The sequence below is a fragment of the Carassius carassius genome, chromosome 39 (assembly GCF_963082965.1).
Source record: "Carassius carassius chromosome 39, fCarCar2.1, whole genome shotgun sequence".
In the NCBI taxonomy this organism is placed as follows: Eukaryota; Metazoa; Chordata; class Actinopteri; order Cypriniformes; family Cyprinidae; genus Carassius; species Carassius carassius.
Genome location: NC_081793.1, coordinates 6,479,485 through 6,501,337, shown reverse-complemented (window position 1 = coordinate 6,501,337; position 21,853 = coordinate 6,479,485). Strand labels below are relative to the sequence as shown.

Below are 21,853 nucleotides of genomic sequence, written 5' to 3'. Positions count from 1 at the left end.
TTTAGCGTGACGAGACAAAAACATTGAAACCCATTATAAACGTGTCATTTGTTGCATCCAGGGGGGACATAATTACGGATTATAATGACAATTATACTATACATAGTCTTTTTATTTGTTGCGTTGCATTGCGCCGTGTAAACATCAAACCATGTCTGCATTTGTGATCATAGAAATGACAAACAACAACCCCTACTGTGGTAACTTCAGTTATATAAGGAGTGAGTCAAGCACTATAACTGTACTTAGTATTTTATTGATTACTAGCGTAACAGAGCATCCCAACAACAGGTTATCACTTCCTCTATAACATACCCCGCGCCCGGACTCACATGATCCAGGAGGTCAACTGCACCTCTTGTGGTGTGGAGTGGAACTGTCGGTAACTATAACATAAATATATCAGGATACCACACCTACTCTAGACTGCTCAAAACTCGCGTTTGAATCATCAGTGGCAAATCTTGTCTCCCAGAATCAGGAAACAGTCCTCCATTAAATGAGCTGCACACATCTGAATATTTGGTAGGTACTGTACTGGCACAGTGTTGTAAATACAACTTAACCACTGATTTCTAGTTGTGCCCTTTTTTGGAAGACCGAACAAAATGACAGAAACCATCACAAACAAGGAGAGGTGGGAAAAGAGAGACAGAAACTCCAGGAAGTCCATGTTAACTAAACAAATTTAGCATGAGTGTGACAAACACATAAAAAGTTTTCCTTTTTCAGTTGTAAAGTAGTGTTGTGTCAACCCTCAATGTAAACCATGTTCAGTGTTCTTCATCTAACCATCTGATGTATGCATTTATTGAACTGAAAGCGCAAATCTGGCCTCTGAAGAAAATTCTAGTATTAGCTAGGTTGTTCTGGGTGGTTGCCAGGGCATTGCTATGCTGTTGCTATTGATGTTCTGAGTTTTTTTGTGTGTTGCTGTGTGGTTGCTAGGTGGGACCAAGTCAAAAAAGCCTATGGTATAAAGTCTCACATAAGTACATAACGGCCTGCAGTCCGGACGGAACACATTATTTAAGCATACTCCAGATGTCAATGTGGAATTCATTACAAATGGACTTAAATTTAGGGTCACCACAGCCCAGGGGTCAAACAAAGAACAAATTTTTTCACTTTGGACTGCTGCAGTAAAAAAAATAATAAAAGAAGTGTCTAAATGCAAAATGGGCACTGCTAGCTCAAAATATGCTTGCCAAAAAGATGTGACCTTTGACTGATATGAGTGAAGCTGAAAAATGACTTTATCCTAAAAGATAGATTTACAAAAGACAAAGGGCAAAAGAAAAACCCTTCCTGTTGGATGTGCATGGGGTCAGATAAAGCATGTTTTCTTCAAGTGAAACTCAAAATGAAATACGCCAAAAAGCATTCTTGAATCACTTTATATCAATCTATATCAAAATCTTAAAAACAGTCTTTAAATGGGTCTAAAAGGTCTCTTATTATTTCTGTTAATAAAATTCTGCAACCCCAAAATATAATTTATTTTAAAGAAAGATAATACGCATGCACTTTTCAAACAAATGTGACAAATGTGTCAGTACACTGACCACAAAACAGCTCTTCCGCTAAAAGAATATAAGACAACAATTAATGTAAATATTCAAAAGGTGTTATCTCACACAAACTCCACCCTATGCAAACCACCACTGATGAAAAATTATCTCCAACAATACATGCTGAAGACACCCACCCAACCGGGACTGTTACACCCTTGGACGAAATACCACATTTATATAGATATGAAATATGTTGCTTTTCCTAGTTAAGTATGAATTAGTTCCCAATTGACAATGGAATCAATCAAAATCAACAAGAGAGCAATGATATACAAGTGCTATAACAAGTCTCAGTTACCTTAATGCAGTACATGTAGCAAGGTTTTATTATAATTATTATTATTATTACATAATAAATAAAAAGAAAACAGCTAGAATACAAAAAGATTAGATTTTTAAGAAAACAAGAAGTAAATTAATAGACTCTTAGTCTAAATGGGGCAAATGTTTTTTTTTTTTTAAAGTATAGAATTAGAATAGAGAGTGCTAGAGAAGATGGAAGATTTTTTTTTTTTTTTTTTTTTTAGCCTTTTTAGCCTTGAAGATGTTAATTACTAAATAAGCTACATTTGACAACTAGGAAAGAACCTAATGAAATAGTTCACCTAAAATGAACAATCTGATATATATATATATATATATATATATATATATATATATATATATATATATATATATATATATATATATATATATATATATAAGAATTCTGAATTCTTTCTATAGCTTTGGATGAGAAAGCAAAAACATTCCCACAATCAGAGAGAGAGAGAGAGAGAGAGAGAGAGAGAGAGAGAGAGAGAGAGCGAGAGAGACTGCAAATGAGCAGTTCATAGAATTCTTTGAGAACAAGCCAAAAATGTTTATACCGTTTCTGGATTGATGTCTTATTACCCAATTACCATTGCGCAACTGTCTCTTTTAGCCAATCAAAAGGGGAATTCTAAAGGTATCCGCCCACTTCCCAAAATGAATGAAAGATCCGACACAGAGCTTTTTGAGATGCAGAAATCAGCTCGGTGTTGAGCAGCAAATAACTCTCTTAAATGTATAATCGTATAGTTGAATACGATTAAGTAGATTTATCGGTCTAGTTAAGAAACTAGATGAGAAACATTTAGAATGAACAGATAGCTGGAAATAGATAGTTAAAGAAGGAAAAATCTGCTAATGACGCTAGAGTTTGTGAAGAGATGAAGATGTCCAGGAACGGATCAGGTCTCCAGCCTCTCAAAGCTATTGTTCCCTTCACGCTGCTCAAAGCAGCTGGAGCTGCCGTCAAAAATATCAATCCAGGTGAAGTATTTAATACACATCCGCAACTATCACACATGATCTGAGCCACTGAATGTCTTTCTTGAAGGTTAACAGGAAATGGAATGTGAATCATTGAGTTTGCAACTGCATTAGTACTTTAGTTTGTGTCTTTGTATGCTTTAAATCAAAACACATTAAATATTTAATTAACCTTAGAATATATGTACATTTAAGTGAATTTTTACATTTAAGTTTTCTTCTGGAATTTACTGGTGTATAGCAAGCAACACATAATCATCATTATCACCTTCATCATCATTATAATATTACTTATAAACATTGGCTGTATTTTTACTTCAAACGTTTAAGTTAACTTTTTCTAGATACTCTTTGAAACATCTCAGGTCATGCTGGAGAACTGGTTTTGTTCATTTCAGCTCCAGTGTTACTGGACAGACAATCCAAATACTAAGACATTATGGAAACCATGCTAATCTTTACAGGTCAAATTGTTATTTTAATAATAATATAATTAGAATGAATAATTATTAGAAACATTTTTATGATCTAAACCAGTGATTTGTAAAGTTTAACACAAACAATTATATATAGGATGAATGCATGTATTTTACCCCTCATTGAAGTATACGAAGAAATTAGCACTTGTTCTCTGTCCATGCAATTTGCTGTGATCACTTTTGTTTCAGGTGTTTTTAAGCTTTCTTGTTTCCTCAGGTGATAGAACCCAAGCACAGTGCCGTTTGCAGACTCAGATTCGGCGCACAGTATCTTTGGATGCGATTGTGGGACCGTACTTGCAAGGCCAGTGGCCCAAAGAGGGCGACGAACACGACAGGGAAGAAAAATCCACCCAGGTGAAGGGATTCAATCTTCTGATTAAATCATGTGGCCCTGAATCACATTATAGTCTTAACATACATTCAATTCTAGTCCCATATTACTGTTCTGTTTAGTTGAGTTGAGCTGACTCACCCATGCATTACAGTTAACGTGAGTTATGTAATCCGACAACTTTTCCCAAGTAACTAGTAAAGTAACGCATTGCTTTTAAATTTACAAGTAATTAAGTAACGCAAGTGACTTTGTTTTCTATGGTGCCCGTAAGGTGACTTGTTCGGTTTACTTAGTTTTGTCGTGGCCACGAAATAATAACTCTTGGGAACGTGATAATATGTTGTGGCCACGAGATATTAATTTGTGGGAACGTCACATTAACTTGTGGGAACGTCATATTATGTCATGGCCACGAGATCATTTTGTCGAGGTAAAGACATCATTATGTCGTGGCCTCGAGATGCTATGTTGAGGGAACAACATCCATTTCTCGTGGCCACGACTTCTTATGTTGAGGGAACGACATGTTTTTTCTCGTGGCCACGACATACTAACTCGTGGGAACGTGATAATATGTCGTGGCCACGAGATATTAATTTGTGGGAATGTCATATTATGTCGTGGCCACGAGATCATTTTGTCGAGGTAACGACATCCTTTTTTTGTTTTTTTACAAATTAGCTAGCCCAGCCCATGTGGCAAAAGTAACATAATGCATTACTTTCCATAAACAGTAACTAGGTAATGCAATCATTAACTTTTTTATGGAGTAATGCAATATCGTAATGCATTATTTTTAAAAGTAAATTTCCCTGACACTGCTTACTCAGGATAGATACCAGTGTAAACGGGGCCATGCAGTTCCATGGTATATACCAAAAGTCTGTGTTGTCCTCTGACTTCATCATTGTACCATTGTTTGCTCAAACTAGGTTGCATCACTGCAGGGAAAATGAGTGTATCCGCTTTTCTCATTTTTTAAATATCATCTGTTTTCTGTTCCTCATTTTTTATATCATCTTTTATATCATCAACTTAACACTGTTTTACCCACTTGCTGTACTTGTTAAATTGACTTGTTTTGGTCTCTCTATGGTCTTATTTGCACATGGTGCTGGTTAATGGCAAAATGTCTAATTGTACTAGTTTCCAAAAAAAAAAAAAAAAAGGTCTTTAGATCGCAGTTGTTTTCAAGTTGCACATATTCAGTCCTGGCACAATACGTTTTGAATAAACGGTGACTAAATCAATAAACATAATTCAGTGAACACTTAAAAAATCAGCCAGACAAATATAACAAAGTTGCTGTATAAACTTCAAACTACGATTGTGAAGGGTAGTTTTATGTGATTTATAATAGTTGTTATTTTTGTAAGACACCACACGCTTGGTTAGCTGGAGCTGAAAAAACAGCTGTTGGATTTCACAAACGTTCCGCATCATGGGGAAATTCAGAATGTCTTCAGGATGGTACTGACGTATGTGCAGATTCAGTAAGTCTCAATAAATATGGCACTTCACTCCTGAAAATAGCTTGAAACTTATAGATAGTTCATTTGTGGTTGTGTGAATTGTGAGTCATGTAAGATTTAATACTATATCTATATCATACTGCATGCATCTGTATAAGAAAATGTCTGCTGGTTCCCTTCTCTTTTCTATCCTTACACTGTTTTTGCTTTTAAGTTTTTCAGACTGAAACGACTGCAACAGAAGAAAAGGTCAGGCATTCTGGTTGGCAATCAAGAGAAACTGCACAACCAACATCAGGTACTAATATACGCACAAACACATACTATCATTCTCTCTTTCAAACTCTTCTATGCTCCCTGGTTCCTCATTCCCAATCCACGTTTCCCTTTTCAGCCTCAACATGAGATCAAACAGAGCTATTTGGAATCTGTCTTATTGTGGTAAAATTGAAATAAAAATGAAGTATGCCATTTCCTTGCTACTAGCATTACCTTGCAGTTTTTCTTGCACTCATCAAGCCCATATGATTGTTCTTGTCTTTACACTATCTTATGATTTTATCTTGGGCTTGACAGTAAAGAGCCAAAATATGTGGCAGAAAAAGTTACGTTTAGCTTTCCTGTCAAAAGGAAACTCTGCAATTTCAGCATTCTGGTTGAAACCCAAACATTCCATCCCATTCCTTTATGTTGTAAAAGCACCACCAGTGTTTAACCTTGTTTTACACCGTTGTCTGTCTGTACTTTGCAAGTCTTCTACTTTTGGCCTGAGCTTCTGTAACCAAATTTCCATGGTCCCACCCTGGCCAAACACCCTCTTGCTGAGCCTGCTACAGTAGCCACTCCCCAAATTCGCCCTATTGGTTGCGCTGTAAAGTAGTGCTGTCAAACGATTAATCACGATTAATCGCATCCAAAATAAAAGTTTTTGTTTACATAATATATGTGTGTGTACTGTGTATATAAGTATATATAAATGCCAACACATGCATGCATATATTTAAGAACATTTTTAAGTAATATATTAAATATATTTATATATAATATAAAGTATAAGAATGTAAATACATATACATGTGAATATTTTCTAAATATATGCTGTATGTGTGTGTATTTATATATACTGTACATAATAAATATACATAGTAGACACACATATTATATTAACCAAAACTTTTATTTTGGATATGATTAATCATGATTAATCGTTTGACAGCACTACTGGAAAGAGATTGATGGATCTGAACATACCGCTCTTAATGTTTTGATGGTGCCCGGGAGGCTCAGTGTTTACACTTTTAGGGGAAATAAACCGATGTATTGCATACATTTACATTTAGTCATTTTGCAGACACTTTTATCCAAAGGGACTTACAATTGGGAGATACATAAAGCCATTCTTCTTAAAGGGGCAAACAGACACAGGAAGTGCTTGTAATACCAAGTTTTAGACATTGTTGAAATAAGTACAAGCTACAAAAAAAAAAAAGTAGAAAGGGTTTTTTTTTTTGCGATGAAGCCAAATAGTTTAGAAAGAGATGAGTTTTCATCTGTCGTTTGAAACTTGTCAGGGATTCAGCATTCCAGATAGGGGTGGGAAGATCATTCCACCAGCCAGGAATGGTGAATGAGAATGTTCTGGAAAGTGATTTTGAGCATCTCTGTGATGGTACCATGAGGCGTTGCTCACTAGCGGATCTTAGACTTCTGGAGAGGATGTAGATTCGTAAAAGCGAGTGAAAGTAGAGGGGTGCTGAGTCTGTGGCTGTTCCATATGCAAGCATCAATGTCTTGAACTTGATGCGAGCTGCAACCGGTATCCAGTGCAAGGAGATAAAGAGAGGTGTAACATGGGCTGTTTTGGGTTCGCTGAAGACCAGTCTGAATCATTTGTAGATGTTTGATTGTGCTTATAGTAGTCAACGAACAATAAACTTGGTTATGGGAATGTATTTTGATACTCAAAAATCTTACAAACGTCACCAAGTGCAAATAGAATTTGGTGTTTTTTACTCTTAGTGAAAGTAGCAGTATTTTCTTGCACTACATAAGTGTAAATAGTGGCAGATACTATTTGCACCTCACTGTATTGTAGTACATTATAAAACAGCAAATCAGAAGTGGATGCTGCTTCATTACTTGTCTTTCTCCCCAAAGCCCACCGTTATACCTAACCTTAACCAAATTAATCCCGCTGATCAGTAAAGATGTCTTTGGTCAGTAAAGGGAGTCATGGTTTAGAGTGCTGTAACAATATGAGCTGTCCGATCAAAGCGTGGACAACATTTATTTTTCCAAAAGAAGGCGAAATTCAGGTATACACCTTATTAATAAAACATACTATGTGTAGGCATGTATGTAAAGATGAACCCAAAATACTTGCATGGAAATCTATGCCACTGCATGTCATGTATCAGTATGTTGCAACATATTATTGTAGTAAAATTATAATACAATTCTATTTGTATTATAGCCTAGGAAAGCACATTCTTCTTATTCTGATGAGCTTCTAGATGCTCATCAAATTCAAATGAGCTCAGTGGTCTGCGGGTGAAGACTTCAAGTGCACTAAAGTGCCATATTCTGACACATGTACACAACTGTTAGAGGAAGTGAGGAGGATTGCAAAAAGTAACAGGAAGAGTGGTTGTATCAAAAACTGTTCTGCTTTGAACACATGCTGGCCAGCTGCAAACAGATATTACACTTCTTAGGGTTATTACAGTTTCATGATATTATAACAGTTTCATTATCTTATATCATTATGTATTATTGTTTTTAATTTCAGTTTAGTTTTACGTAGGTAGATGATATTTTTTATGGCTGTTGTTAGTTTTTTTTTTTTATCCATTATATCTTACAGTTGCACCAAATTGTAGACAAGCAATCTGCAACATCACACACACAGCACTTTATCAGATATACTGTAAAGTAAACTCACTTCAAAGTTTGGTAGTCACATTAACAGGAATGAAGCATATTGCAGTACTTGCTTAAAATGAAATGTGCTATAAATATCCTCCTGTGGCTACATTTACCAGTGTTTGTAACATCCTTCATTCTCCACATTGGAGAACAACAAGTTGCAGATTGGTTTATGGCATATCTATGTGCTCTTGTTTTTGTGACATATCAGGACACAACTTTGCATAATGACATGGGTATGACACCGGTATTACAAGGAGAGGGTGACTTATGAGGACATAACCCATGTCCCCATTTTTCAAAATGCTTATAAATCATACAGAATGAGTTTTTTTGAGAAAGTAAAAATGCACAAAGTTTCCTTTGAGGGTTAGGGTTAGGTGTAGGGTTGGTGTAGGGCGATAGAATATACAGTTTGTACAGTATAAAAACCAAAAAACACAAAAACATTGTGTGTGTTGTGTGTGTATGTATGTATGTATGTATGTATATATATACATATATAAATATATATGTATATAATATTCATTCAAGCTCTAATGGCATTTTTCTGCACAGTGGTTCATTGTCATGATTTAGTTTTTGCACACCCATAAAAAAGCAAACTGTGGTGGGCTGTTTTATACAGTATGTTGATCTGCCTTTTCCTTTCTGTGTAAAAAAAAAAAAAAAAAAAAATATATATATATATATATATATATATATATATGTGTGTGTGTGTGTGTAAATTAATACCAGGCTTGGGAGATTGATTAAATCACACCATCTAGCATGAACTGAAAATATAAGCTCCTTTCATTTTATGTATGTCTTTTTTTTCATGCTAACTTTGAAGTTTCCATAATTTTTTGAGTTTGAATATGCATTACATGCTTTTTAAGAGTGTTTAAATTAAATACATTATGGGGATGAAAATGTAGGAAACCTCCTCGCTGCAGCTAAGTAAACATACAAAAAATTTATTAATATTAGTGAAATTGTTTAAATTTTATTAATGTTAGAGCAGTGGTCTCAACCAGGGGGCCGGGGTCCCCTAAGGGGCTATGCAAACTTCCAATATTTAAAAAATAAATTATTATTATACTATTTGTATTTCTTTTCATCACAATGAATAACGGTTAATTGAATATCAACACACACTCCCAGTTTCTGCTGGAGTCAGATGTAAACTCACTTGGTTAAGGACTTGTACTTGACTTGGACCCAACAACATTGTCTTTTAATTAAAAAAAAAAAAAAAAAAGTACAAAAAAAACTTGATAAAATCCTGATAGTTGACTTCAGGAGAAACCCCACTACTCTCCCCCCAGTCACCATCATGAACCGCACTGTGACTGCAGTGGAGTCATTCAGGTCCCCTGGGCACCACCATCTCTCAGGACCTGAAGTGGGACATTCACATTGACTCCATTGTGAAAAAGTCCCAACAGAGTTTGTACTTCCTTCGCCAGCTGAGGAAATTCAACCTACCACAAGAGCTGCTGAAACAGTTAATAACTGTGGAACACACAACACTATTTATACACACATACTTAGTCTACACTTCAAATTTGCACATAATATCCCTGTACATACAAAACTGCCTATTGTAATATACCTGCACATACCATTGTCAATTTGTATATTGTTATTCCTTACTTACTTGTATTTTTTTATTCCTTCTTAATGTGTTTTTTGTTCTGTCGCTGTCATTCTGTTGCACTGCGGAAGCTTCTGTCACGAAAACAAATTCCTTGAATGTGTAAACATACCTGGCAATAAAGCTCATTCTGATTCTGAAAAATTATAGACTAAAGGTAACAATTATAAGGCTAATGTAATCCAACTTATAACAATATGTGTTTTCTCTCATCTCAGTCCCCTGCTCTATTAATCCCACCTGCGTCATTGACTCGACTGTCGTCACGCTTGCGTCAAAGTGAAGAGAGACTAGATCAGGAGCTGGAGAAAGTCTTCACACATAATTCATCAGTTCACCACTGTGGAGTAGGTTTAGCACTTCATCATTTTAACTGATTGTGAAGACTGTTATCATGAAAAATAAAATTGTATATTCAAACTTGCCTTGCACAACTGGAAACCTTCAAGTAATTGTAATAGTGTGTATTTTTTTTTTTTTATGTAGCTGTATGAGGTTCCTGACGGCCACAGGGCTCCTGTTCCACACCTGAGCTCCAGGAGTGGATTTCAGATTGGATCTTCCCTTGTAGCTTCCCATTCTTCTTCCTCATCCACATCTTACTCTCCACAGCGCCCTCTAGAACTCGACACTGGTAGTTCTCTTTTTCTTTAGTCCGGTCCTTTTCCACAAACCAGTTCTTTTGGACTGTTTGTTTAAATGAACCAGTTAAAAATGATGTCAAGCCTATCAATTCAGTAATCATAAATTCAGTCAATTAAAACGTCATCAACATGATCTTTTAAGTTTCTTATAGTTAAGTTTTGCAACTAAAGCACCCAAATACTGGTACAGGCATTTGTTTTACAAGTCTTGAAGATATAAAGTCAATAAATAAGTCTTCATCAGTGCAGAAACCATGATCTACTTACGATGCATAATCCATTATTTCGCCAGATTGGCCCCCTTCAGGTAGTCAGTCATGTATCGTTTGGACGCTTTACTCTAAATCACATGTGCAGTATTACTGTAGTTATATCACCTTGTTTAGAATTTAAACAAGCTGTTCCTGAAAATACCATGGATTATTTATGAAACAAATAAATGTTTAGTTTGATAGTTTTACAAACAATTAATTGTAATAAAATATTTAACATGAAAACTCAATTAGACAACTTTTACTGTAATGCTTTTTAAAAAACATTAAAATAGAAAAATGAATTTGTAAAAATATTTCTGAACATTAGATAGTTTGTTCGGTGTACAAATATTTATGTTCATGTTGCGTATGTAGTGTATATACAGCATATATTTTGTATGCTATTAATTTGGTGTGGTTTGTAATATGGTGTATTTGGAAAAGAACAAACTTTTTGATTTTGACAATTTGGTTTTTCTTTACAGTATTACAGCAAATGCTAAAATACTTTCAAGGATAAAAGTTAAGAGTAATATAGAGCAAACTATTATCTCTTGGTTAGGCTTATTAATCTGAATAGACTCCCTGTTGCCAAGGGAGACTGGGTGTAACCTCAGAAGTCACACAGTGTTAGTTCACCCAAAAATTCAAATTAGCTTGTGTTTTACTCACCCTCGGGGCATCCTAGGTGTATATGACTTTCTTCTTTCAGACGAATACAGTTGGAGTTATTGTAGGGTGTTGCAGTTGAACAGTCCACAAGTCGTCAAATAAAGTGCGCACATCCATAATAAAACATACCGCACACAGCTCCGGGGGTGAATAAAAGGCCTCCTGTAGCATATCAAAACATAATACTTTTCTCTCACCAACTGTCATACTCCACCAGACAGAGAGTTGTTGGCTCCAGGAAGAAGGATTCTTGGAGACTAAACAACACAACGTTCTCTAAATCTTGGTTGGAATCAGAAATGTATTTCTCCATGGCCTCCCTCTCCAGAATAAAAAGACAGTAAAGCTTGCCCTTAGGCGGAGACTTACCTGGGACTAAGTCTATAGCACAGTCATAGGGACGATGCGGAGGAAGAGAAGCAGCACGGGACTTACTGAACACCTCCTTCAGGTCCAAGTACTCTGCGGTCATGTTTGATAACACCATGGTCTCCTTCTGAAAGACAGAAACAGGCACAACAGGACAAGCAGAAACCAGACAAGACTCATGACAACTTTCACTCCACAAGGTGACAGTGTTGGAACCCCAATCCACTCGTGGATTGTGTTTGACCAACCAGGGATGACCTAAAACGATGGATGCAACTGGGGCGTCCATGAGAAAAAAGGATATGGTTTCAGTGTGGTTGCCTGAGGTGAGCAGAGTTATGGGTTCAGTGGTGTGAGTAACGTGTGGCAGTTCCTGGCCATTGAGTGCGGTGACGTGGATCTGGCGAGACAAGGTAAGGACAGGAAGGTTCAGGTGACGTGCCAGGACAGTGTCAATGAAATTACCTTCGGCTCCAGAGTCCAGAAGGGCGTGACAGTTGTGAGAGTGGTTCTCCCACCGCAGTTTCACCGGAAGGAGAGTCGATGATGTAGTTGAGGACTTCCCGGCGGAGATCCTGCCCGATAGTAGCCTCGAACTTACTACCGGGCTGGCTCTTTTACCGGACATGTACGAAGGATATGACCAGAGCCACCGCAATATAAACATAGTCCTCGGGACCTCCGCCTCTCTCTCTCCTCCCGGGATAGTCGAGCTCTACCCACCTGCATGGGTTCGTGATCGGAGACAGGACCGACCATGTTCTCTTGACTCGAGTTACCCCGTTCTGGAGAGTTGTGAAGACGTGAATGACTGGCCTGTTTACCAAGACGGTTAATCCGGGTGTCCACACAGAGCGCCAAGTCGATGGGACAATTGAAATTGGTAGGTGACTCGAGGAGGTAGATCTCCTTATGAACACGGTCGGTCAGCCCATGCAGGAATCGATCCCACTGCGCCTCCTCGTTCCACTGGCACGCGGCCTCCAAGGTGCGGAACTGGATGGAATATTCCGCCACTGACAGGTCCCCTTGTCGGAGGTCTGCGAGCGGCTTCCTTGCCAGTCGCGGCCTGGTCGAAGACCCTCTTCATCTCCTTGGAGAGAGCGTGGAACGAGGTGCAACACGGATGGTGATTCTCCCACACCGCCATCCCCCATAACGCGGCCCTGCCGGAGAGCAAAGTGAGAGCAAGAACACCCTTGGACTCTTCTGTCGCAAAGGTGCGGGGTTGTAATGCAAAGTTCATGGAACACTTGTTAAGGTAAGTTCTGCAAAAGTCAGGCTCACCGGAATAGCTCTCCAGCGCCGGAAGACGAGGTTCAGGCCGGAAGTGGTCATTGGAGATGTCCCGGGGGGCAGGCAGTGCAGGCGGTGTGGATGGCGCAGCGGGAGAGGTCAGCTGGTGGATCTGCTGGGTAAGCTCGAACACCTGTGTCACCAGCGCTCGGACCGCGGGTCCGGGGTTGACAATACTCTCCTGCTGCTGATCCATACGGGTGACACTGTGGTGGATGAACTTGGAGAGAGAAGTGGTGCTCGCTGCTTCCATGATGGTCAGAGTGTTCTGTAACGACTGGTCAAAGTACTGGCAGGAAGAAAGTGTGAGTTAGTGATTTTTAATGATGTAAAGAGACAATACAAATGAAGACAGGGAAACAGATGATTCTTGGTGGGGGATACACAGTCCGGGAAGATGCAGGTGTTCAGAGGATCCAGAGTGCGATGGTGAGTTGGCAGCAGGAGCGGGTGACACAAGAACTGTGGGAAGCGAGCGGTGAAGGTAAGTGGTGTATCCAGAGATGCGATGAGATGAGATGAGTGGACGGGGTTCCGGGGAGACAAAACAATCCAACGAAGAAAAGCAAACACAAGGAGGGCAGAACATGAGACACGGAAAACTGAAACAACGCTCTGACAAACACAAGACGCTAGACAGGGCAATATATAGGGAGAGGTAATGAGTGAAAGCTGCTGCTGATGACAATTAGCTGAGACGCCCACATGAAACAATCAGTGATGACGCGAAACACACAAACTTCACCCACATTGTGAAAAACCCCGAGATCACAGTTTACCAACCGTGACAAAAACCTAGGATTTGCAAAGAAAAATGTCAGAGGATTTCAATTTACAGTGGGCATGGAAAGTATTCAGACCCCTTAATTTTTTTACTCTGTTATATTGCAGCCATTTGCTAAAATAATTTTATTTTTTTTCTCATTAATGTACACACAGCACCCCATATTGGCAGAAAACCACAAAATTGTTGACATTTTTGCACATTTATTAAAAAAGAAAAACTGAAATATCACATGGTCCGAAGTATTCCGACCCTTTGCTGTGACACTCAGGTGCTGTCCATTTCTTCTGATCATCCTTGAGATGGTTCTAAACCTTCATTTGAGTCCAGCTGTGTCTGATTATACTGATTGGACTTGATTAGGAAAACCACACATCTGTCTATATAAGACCTTACAGCTCACAGTGCATGTCAGAGCAAATGAGAATCATGAGGTCAAAGGAACTGCCTGAAGAGCTCAGAGACAGAATTGTGGCAAGGCACAGATCTGGCCAAGGTTACAAAAACACAGTGGCCTCCATAATCCTTAAATGGAAGATCTTTGGGACGACCAGAACCCTTCCTAGAGCTGGCCGTCTGGCCAAACTGAGATATCGGGTAAGAAGAGCCTTGGTGAGAGAGGTAAAAAAGAACCCAAAGATCACTGTGGCTGATCTCCAGAGATGCAGTCGGGAGGTGGGAGAAAGTTGTAGAAAGGCAAACATCACTGCAGCCCTCCACCAGTTGGGGCTTTATGGCAGAGTGGCCCGACGGAAGCCTCTCCTTCCTTTGCAAGACACATGAAAGCCCCCATGGAGTTTGGTAAAAAAAACACCTGAAGGATTCTCTGGTCTGATGAGACCAAGATAGATCTTTTTGGCCTTAATTCTAAGCGGTATGTGTGGAGAAAACTAGGCACTGCTCATCATCTGTCCAATACAGTCCCAACAGTGAAGCATGGTGGTGGCAGCATCATGCTGTGGGGGTGTTTTTCAGCTGCAGGGACAGGACGACTGGTTGCAATCGAGGAAAAGATGAATGCGGCCAAGTACAGGGATATCCTGGACGAAAACCTTCTCCAGAGTACTCAGGACCTCAGACTGGGCCGAAGGTTCACCTTCCAACAAGACAATGACCCTAAGCACACAGCTAAAATAATGAAGGAGTGGCTTCACAACAACTCTGTGACGGTTCTTGAATGGCCCAGCCAGAGCCCTGACTTAAACCCAATTGAGCATCTCTGAAGAGACCTGAAAATGGCTGTCCACCAACGTTTACCATCCAACCTGACAGAACTGGAGAAAATCTGCAAGGAGGAATGGCAGAGGATCCCCAAATCCAGGTGTGAAAAACTTGCACCTTTCCCAAAAAGACTCATGGCTGTATTAGATCAAAAGCGTGCTTCTACTAAATACTGAGTAAAGGGTCTGAATACTTAGGACCATGTGATATTTAAGTTTTTCTTTTTTAATAAATGTGCAAAAATGTCAACCATTCTGTGTTTTTCTGTCAGTATGGGGTGCTGTGTGTACATTGAGGAAAAAAATGAAGCAAATGGCTGCAATATAACAAAGAGTGAAAAATTTAAGGGGGTCTGAATACTTTCTGTACCCACTGTAAACCAAAGGAGACTGGTTTTCCTTTGATAAAGTGAGGAAACTTTGCTTCCTTTGCACCCATAAATAAACTCGTGAGACTAGCATTTCTCAGAGGCGCACGCTGCACATACGTTGTGCATCATACGCCAGAACGGTATATGACAGATGACGAAAGTGAGAAAAAAGGGTTTATTATGTTTGAAATATGGATATTTTTCTTACAAAAAGGCATGTATCTACTACAGGAGGCCTTTCTTCAAGCCCTGGAGCCGTGTCCGGCCCATTTTATTATAAATGCAAGTGCTTTTTTTGACGACTTGTGAACTGTTCAACTGCAACACCTACTGACTGCAATGATAGAACTTTGAATATCCAGGACAATTTTTTATTTAACTCCTGTTGGATTTGTCTGAAAGAAGAAAGTCCTATACACCTAGAATGCTTCGAGGGTAAGTAAAATTCAGTCTAATTTTCATAAAATTTTATGAATTTAATGCCCCAAGTTTAGAGTTGCGGATTATGCGATTATTTTAACAACAACAGAAACAATAAAAAAACAGCAGAGAACAACAATGCTGCAAATATAGTTATTTTTCATACTATCTGTATTTATCTATCTATAACCTAAGACTCTGTCTTAGTATTGACGGCACACCTCCAGGAGTCTTCAGAGATATGAAGGATGCAGTACTGCTCTATGTACCGTATTTTCCGGACTATAAGTCGCACTTTTTTCATAGTTTGGCTGGTCCTTATAGTCAGGTGCGACTTATTTATCAAAATTAATTTGACATGAACCAAGAGAAATGAACTAAGAGACATGAACCAAGAGAAAACATTACCGTCTACAGCCGCCAGAGGGCGCTCTATGCTGCTCAGTGCTCCTGTAGTCTACACTGAAGACATAGCGCGCCCTCTCGCGGCTGTAGATGGTAATGTTTTCTCTTGGTTCTAAATAAATGCGACTTATAGTCCAGTGCGACTTATATATGTTTTTTTCCTCATCATGACGTATTTTTGGACTGATGCGACTTATACTAAGGTGCGACTTATAGTCCGAAAAATACGGTACTCAAGATTAACATGATATTGACTGAAACTGCAGTATACTATAAAGCAGACATAACACACACAAAGTAAAAATCCTTATTATGGATGGTAATGATCTATTTTAAATACCACAAACATAAAAAGCATTTAAATTGTTTTTTAAGAGTAACTATTGTGTAGTGTTAGAGTATATTCAAAGTTTGTTATTCTAATTTTGTTATGTTTTTTATATGTACAGGTGCTGGTCATATAATTAGAACATCATCAAAAAGTTTATTTATTATTTATTTCACTAATTCCATTCAAAAAGTGGAACTTGTTTATTATATTCATTCATTACACACAGACTGATATATTTCAAATGTTTATTTCTCTTTATTTTGATGTTTATAACTGACAACTAAGGAAAATCCCAAATTCAGTATCTCAGAAAATTAGAATATTGTGAAAAAGTTCAATATTGAATACAGCTGGTGCCACACTCTAATCAGCTAATTAACTCAAAACACCTGCAAAGCCTTTAAATGGTCTCTAGTTCTGTAGGCTAAACAATCATGGGAAAGACTGCTGACTTGACAGTTGTCCAAAAGACGACCATTGACACCTTGCACAAGGAGGGCAAAACACAAAAGGTCATTCCAAAAGAGGCTAGCTGTTCACAGAGCTCTGTGTCCAAGCACATTATTAGAGAGGCGAAGGGAAGGAAAAGATGTGGTAGAAAAAAAGTTTACAAGCAATAGGGATAACCACACCCTGGAGATGGAAATGCAGATTTAATTTCCAACAGGACTTGGCACCTGCACACAGTGCCAAAGGTACCAGTACCTGGTTTAAGGACCATGGTATCCCTGTTCTTAATTGTACATGCTCATACTTTTCAGTTGGCCAAGATTTCTAAAAATCCTTTCTTTGTATTGGTCTTAAGTAATATTCAAATTTTCTGAGATTTGGGATTTTCCTTAGTTGTCAGTTATAATCATCAAAATTAAAAGAAATAAACATTTGAAATATATCAGTCTGTGTGTAATGAATAAATATAATATACAAGTTTCACTTTTTGAATGGAATTAGTGAAATAAATCAAATTTTTGATGATATTCTAATTATATGACCAGAACCTGTATTTATATGTATATATATTATATATAAACTTTTTTTATTCCTAGATAATAACAAGTGAGATTTCAAGTATATTTTGACCACTCAACTAGGAAACGCCCCCAGTTTCCAATTCATAAATCTGGCACCTTACTGTGTATCTTTGCTTAACTTGAACTGACTGTGATACCACTCTGTCTTCAGTTGAGGAGGTCAGCTCATGTATCTTAATGCTGTCCTCATCACCACAACCCAATAACACCTACTGCTTTCAGAGAGATCCACCAGAGGGTTGTGAGAGAGTCCGAGTGTGTGAAGAGAACACGTAAGTAGGCATAAAATGCTAGGGTTGCTGTTGGTGTTCTTAGTACTTAAAGGGATAGTTCACCCAAAAATGAAAATTCTGTCATCATTTACTCCCCCTCATGTTGTTCCAAACCTGTATGAGTTGCTTTCTTATGTTGAACATAGAAGATATTTTAAAGATTGTTGGTAATCAAACAGTTGGTGGTTGCCATTGACTTCCATAGGAAGGAAAATACTAAGGAAATCAATAGCAACCACCAACTGTTTGATTACCAGCAACCTTCAGAATATCTTCTTTTATGTTCAACATAAGAAAGAAATTCATAAAGGTTTGGGTCACATTTTTGGGTGAACTATCCCTTTAACTCAGTCTTGACTATTGTGCATCCTGTGAATTTTTTTTTTCCACCCCATCCTCTAATTCAGCCTTCCATGTTTGGACCACGTGTACATGCTCTCCTGCCCCGACCCCAACAAAGTGAACTTCACCACACACACAGGCTCAGCCTTCTGCCCTGTCAATCTCCCGAAGCCCCTCCTACCTCCAGTGGACTTCCTGATCTGCAGCCTCTCAGTTTCTCCAGGGTCCTGCTGGGTGGGACAGTGAGGAGTTAATAACAAAAGCAAAACCTGTAAAAGTGGCATCTGTTACTCTGCATGAGAGAGATAGGGAAAAAATAAAACACTCAGTACTTCACTTTTTAATATTGTATTTGCCTAGTATCTGACCTTACTTTTAAAAATTATATTTTTCATTGTTAAATGGTGGAAAAAGTAAAAGTTTATTTTCTAATTTAAAAAGAAACTGTAATAAGAAAATACCATGTTTCTTTGAGTCAGTGAGAGTCTTGAAAATATCCTGTTGGAATGAAAGACTTGTATTTTAAATCAGCATTTTACCACCCACTTCAGTGTTTCAATGAAAAAATACATTGGCAAATGCATTTTTATATATATATGAAAAGTTTATTGCAGAAAGTATGTGAGTGGATTATTACAGTCACGTTAGTAGGTATATTTATGTTCTTATTTGAGGTGAATGTTACAGTCATGCTCTAATTGTACATTTAAATTCACCCTTTATATATTTTCAAAATTAGAGTGTTTTTTGTGTGTCTAAAGAATATTTACATGGTATACCTTGAACAAATGAATGTTATTTTTATATTTGTTTAGATTAATTTGTATGTGAATGTACGATTAGTTAGGAGCTCTGTACTGTTTGCACATATATTTTTGCTAAAGATAACCTATAGAATGTAAATGGTGACGTTATCCGACTTCAAGAGTTTTTCTTTATCCAAAATGCTCATTGTGCACAATCTTTTTTTAAGCTTTTGTTGAAATGTTTTATATTCAGATAAGTTTAAACTTGCCTTCACATTGGAAAGTACATGGGAAACTATGTGTGCATTGATGATACATTTACTCTTTTCTTTCTATAGATCACTTAAATTCTTGCATGTCTGCAGTGTGTTTAGGAACCGATAAAATAGAATTGAGCAACAATAGTCGGGTGAATGTCTGTTCTTTTTTACTAAATTCCAAGTGGGTGATATTATGAAAAATAACATACAGTGATTTTGACTGTCAAGATTATCAAAAGAAAATTAAGTGCTAATCTGATGCCATCAAGTAACGTGATTTATATGCACTAAACCAGATTTGTATGTTTTTTTTTAATCTGTTATTTCAAATGATTTAGTTTTATACCTGCTGCTTCTATCTACCTTGTCAGATTTCACTTATTTTCCTTACATGATATAACTTATATTAATGTTTTGAGAAATATAAATTAAGAAATTCTAAAATATCATTTCAGATGACGGAAGATTCAGCTAAACTAAAGATATCCCAGAGCTTTTTGCTAAATAGTTTAGTTTTATATTCTGGCAGATCACCAACATGTATGATTTATTTTGCTTGGCCACACAACAGTATGTGATTACAAGGACGAATATTTCCGGCACATTTGAATGAGTCTCACTTGAGGAATGTGTTACCCGCGGGCGCCCCCTGTCTCCAGTAGACCTTCAAAGCGCATTTATAAGGCATCCCTTCACACACCCCTTCAGAAACACACATCAGAGCCTATACGAACACAATCGGATCTCATTCATTCTGCTTTATAGATATATTTTGGGAGTTTGACATGCTGAGTGCCGTACTGAAACAAGTGAAAAGTCACCCGGCTGTAAGTATTTCAGATCTGTTACTGCTGATGCTCCTGTCTGTTAATAATGATGATTCATTCATTCTCAAATTAAATGCCTTAGAATCGTTTTGACGTTGGTTGTGTCATATACATCCTGGTCCGCTGCTCTAGGGGTAGCCTACATTTAATAAGAATATGTTTGATTTAAAAGGTAAACTTTTTTTCAGTCTATACTTTATGTAGGCTACGTGAATTCCCCATATAACAACAGTGGCTGAGCACGTAAACCGGCAGTGTCTGTGTTGCAGTGTAATGTTCAGCAGCTGTCAAGGACATTGAGGTGAAATCAATTGTGCCTCTTTTTAGTTGTTAAATATAACATCTTTCTATCGAGACTTACATGTAGACTTAATGTAACAAAAATAAATTAGCTTTCTGCTGGTAAATGATTGGAATCAATATAAAAACAGTTCTAATTCCCTCAGAGAAGCATGGCAGCGTTTCAATACCTAGTGAGCTGCCTACATAGACAGCATTAAAGGGGTCAGTCTTTTCGGGTTTGATAATTTTATAGTTTTTAGATTCTCGTCCTATAAAAAGAAAGAAAGAAAAAAAAACATATGAAGCCTATGTATTTAAATGCATGTAATATATCTCAAGCTTAATTACGAAACATAAGTATTGATAGTGTTTTACAGTCACTATCAACACTCATGTTACAGCTAGCAGAAACTTAGCGAATTGAATGCTGATATTTGTAAAGATGGTTTTATTATCTTATTGAATACTATTGAATTGAATGAACAAATATGATAACAGGTCTTTTAGTAGGCTATATGAAGGACAGTATAGGGAGGTTATCAAGTATATTTCTTTTTTTCTGTGTAATTGTTAAGCTATCTATTTACAATTCTTTCTCTCCTTGAAGTTGATTCCTCTCTTCATCTTTATCGGTGGTGGAGCGACCATGTCTATGCTTTACCTGGGCCGTATCGCACTAAAGAACCCTGACTGCTCGTGAGTACCCTTTTCATCGAATACTTCATCAAACTGGCAAAAATCTTTAGGTTCCAATATAATTTCAGAATTTATGACTGACTGAAACCTGTCAACAGATGGGATCGCAAGAACAACCCAGAGCCTTGGAATAAACTGGGGCCAAATGACCAGTACAAGGTGAAAATATTCATGTAGACTTTTTGCCATTTAGAAATAACAATTTTTTAATTCTCTTATATATAGACTATATGGCAATATGGCTATTAAGCCTAATGAAAACCTTACAAAAATATTTATTTTTGTTACTATTTCATAATAAAATAATTGAATCGATTTCTACTTCCCACAGCTTTTCACGGTCAACATGGACTACTCTAAACTGAAGAAGGACAGGCCTGATTTCTGAGCAGAGCCCAGTGAATCAGCTAGGTGTGTTAAACACTGCACGTCCTGCCCTGGAGGTCTATTCAACACGTCTTCAAATAGGCTTTCAAATCTTATCTGTGAATGTAAATGCCCATTTTAAATAAAGAAACTGAAAGTCTTAGTTAATGTCTCTGTTAAATACATAGCCTATTTAAGGATATAAACTCTTTACAAAAGACTTAAACTAGGCTGATAACAATCAGTGATGCCTGTGAAGTGTAACGGAGACTCTGGACTTTCGTGAAACAAAATATTTTTTGGAAGACTTATTTGATTTCATCAATTGTAATTAAGACGAGAGGAAAAATAATGACAAAAATGAAATATTTGTAATTTGATTGTAACAAAAATATGAAGAGGAAAAAATGACGCCGCAAGATATTATTAATCCACTGGTAATGGTTTTAGAATAGGACTAAAATGTAAAAAAGAATATAGTGGTCTTAAATTCAGTCATATTATGTCGCAGATTGCGGCTGTCATGAAGACAGTAGATCACTT

General features: G+C 37.5%; 2 protein-coding genes across 2 annotated transcripts; both read left to right on the top strand.

The window, feature by feature from the left end:
• Positions 1 to 2,544: 2,544 nt before the first annotated feature.
• Positions 2,545 to 18,482, top strand: fam117ab (family with sequence similarity 117 member Ab). Its single transcript, XM_059530207.1, has 8 exons — positions 2,545 to 2,870; positions 3,567 to 3,706; positions 5,063 to 5,179; positions 5,373 to 5,456; positions 9,941 to 10,069; positions 10,209 to 10,356; positions 17,671 to 17,791; positions 18,199 to 18,482. Exons 1-8 carry the CDS (start codon positions 2,768 to 2,770, stop codon positions 18,377 to 18,379), a joined length of 1,023 nt encoding a protein of 340 aa, XP_059386190.1. The 5' UTR covers positions 2,545 to 2,767; the 3' UTR covers positions 18,380 to 18,482.
• A 1,390-nt stretch (positions 18,483 to 19,872) lies between these two features.
• Positions 19,873 to 21,473, top strand: LOC132121002 (cytochrome c oxidase subunit NDUFA4-like). Its single transcript, XM_059530206.1, has 4 exons — positions 19,873 to 19,966; positions 20,856 to 20,944; positions 21,043 to 21,103; positions 21,276 to 21,473. The coding sequence occupies exons 1-4, from the start codon at positions 19,925 to 19,927 to the stop codon at positions 21,330 to 21,332; spliced, it is 249 nt and encodes an 82-aa protein (XP_059386189.1). The 5' UTR covers positions 19,873 to 19,924; the 3' UTR covers positions 21,333 to 21,473.
• Positions 21,474 to 21,853: the final 380 nt, after the last annotated feature.

Bases quoted from the DNA above. Each gene is read 5' to 3' on its own strand.
- fam117ab (XM_059530207.1), top strand. From the start codon at position 2,768: ATGAAGATGTCCAGGAACGGATCAGGTCTCCAGCCTCTCAAAGCTATT. The intron at 5,457-9,940 runs GTACTAATATAC...CTCTCATCTCAG, and splicing joins AACTGCACAACCAACATCAG to TCCCCTGCTCTATTAATCCC. The intron at 10,070-10,208 runs GTAGGTTTAGCA...TTTTTTATGTAG, and splicing joins CATCAGTTCACCACTGTGGA to CTGTATGAGGTTCCTGACGG.
- LOC132121002 (XM_059530206.1), top strand. From the start codon at position 19,925: ATGCTGAGTGCCGTACTGAAACAAGTGAAAAGTCACCCGGCT. The intron at 19,967-20,855 runs GTAAGTATTTCA...CTCTCCTTGAAG, and splicing joins AAGTGAAAAGTCACCCGGCT to TTGATTCCTCTCTTCATCTT. The intron at 20,945-21,042 runs GTGAGTACCCTT...ACCTGTCAACAG, and splicing joins CTAAAGAACCCTGACTGCTC to ATGGGATCGCAAGAACAACC.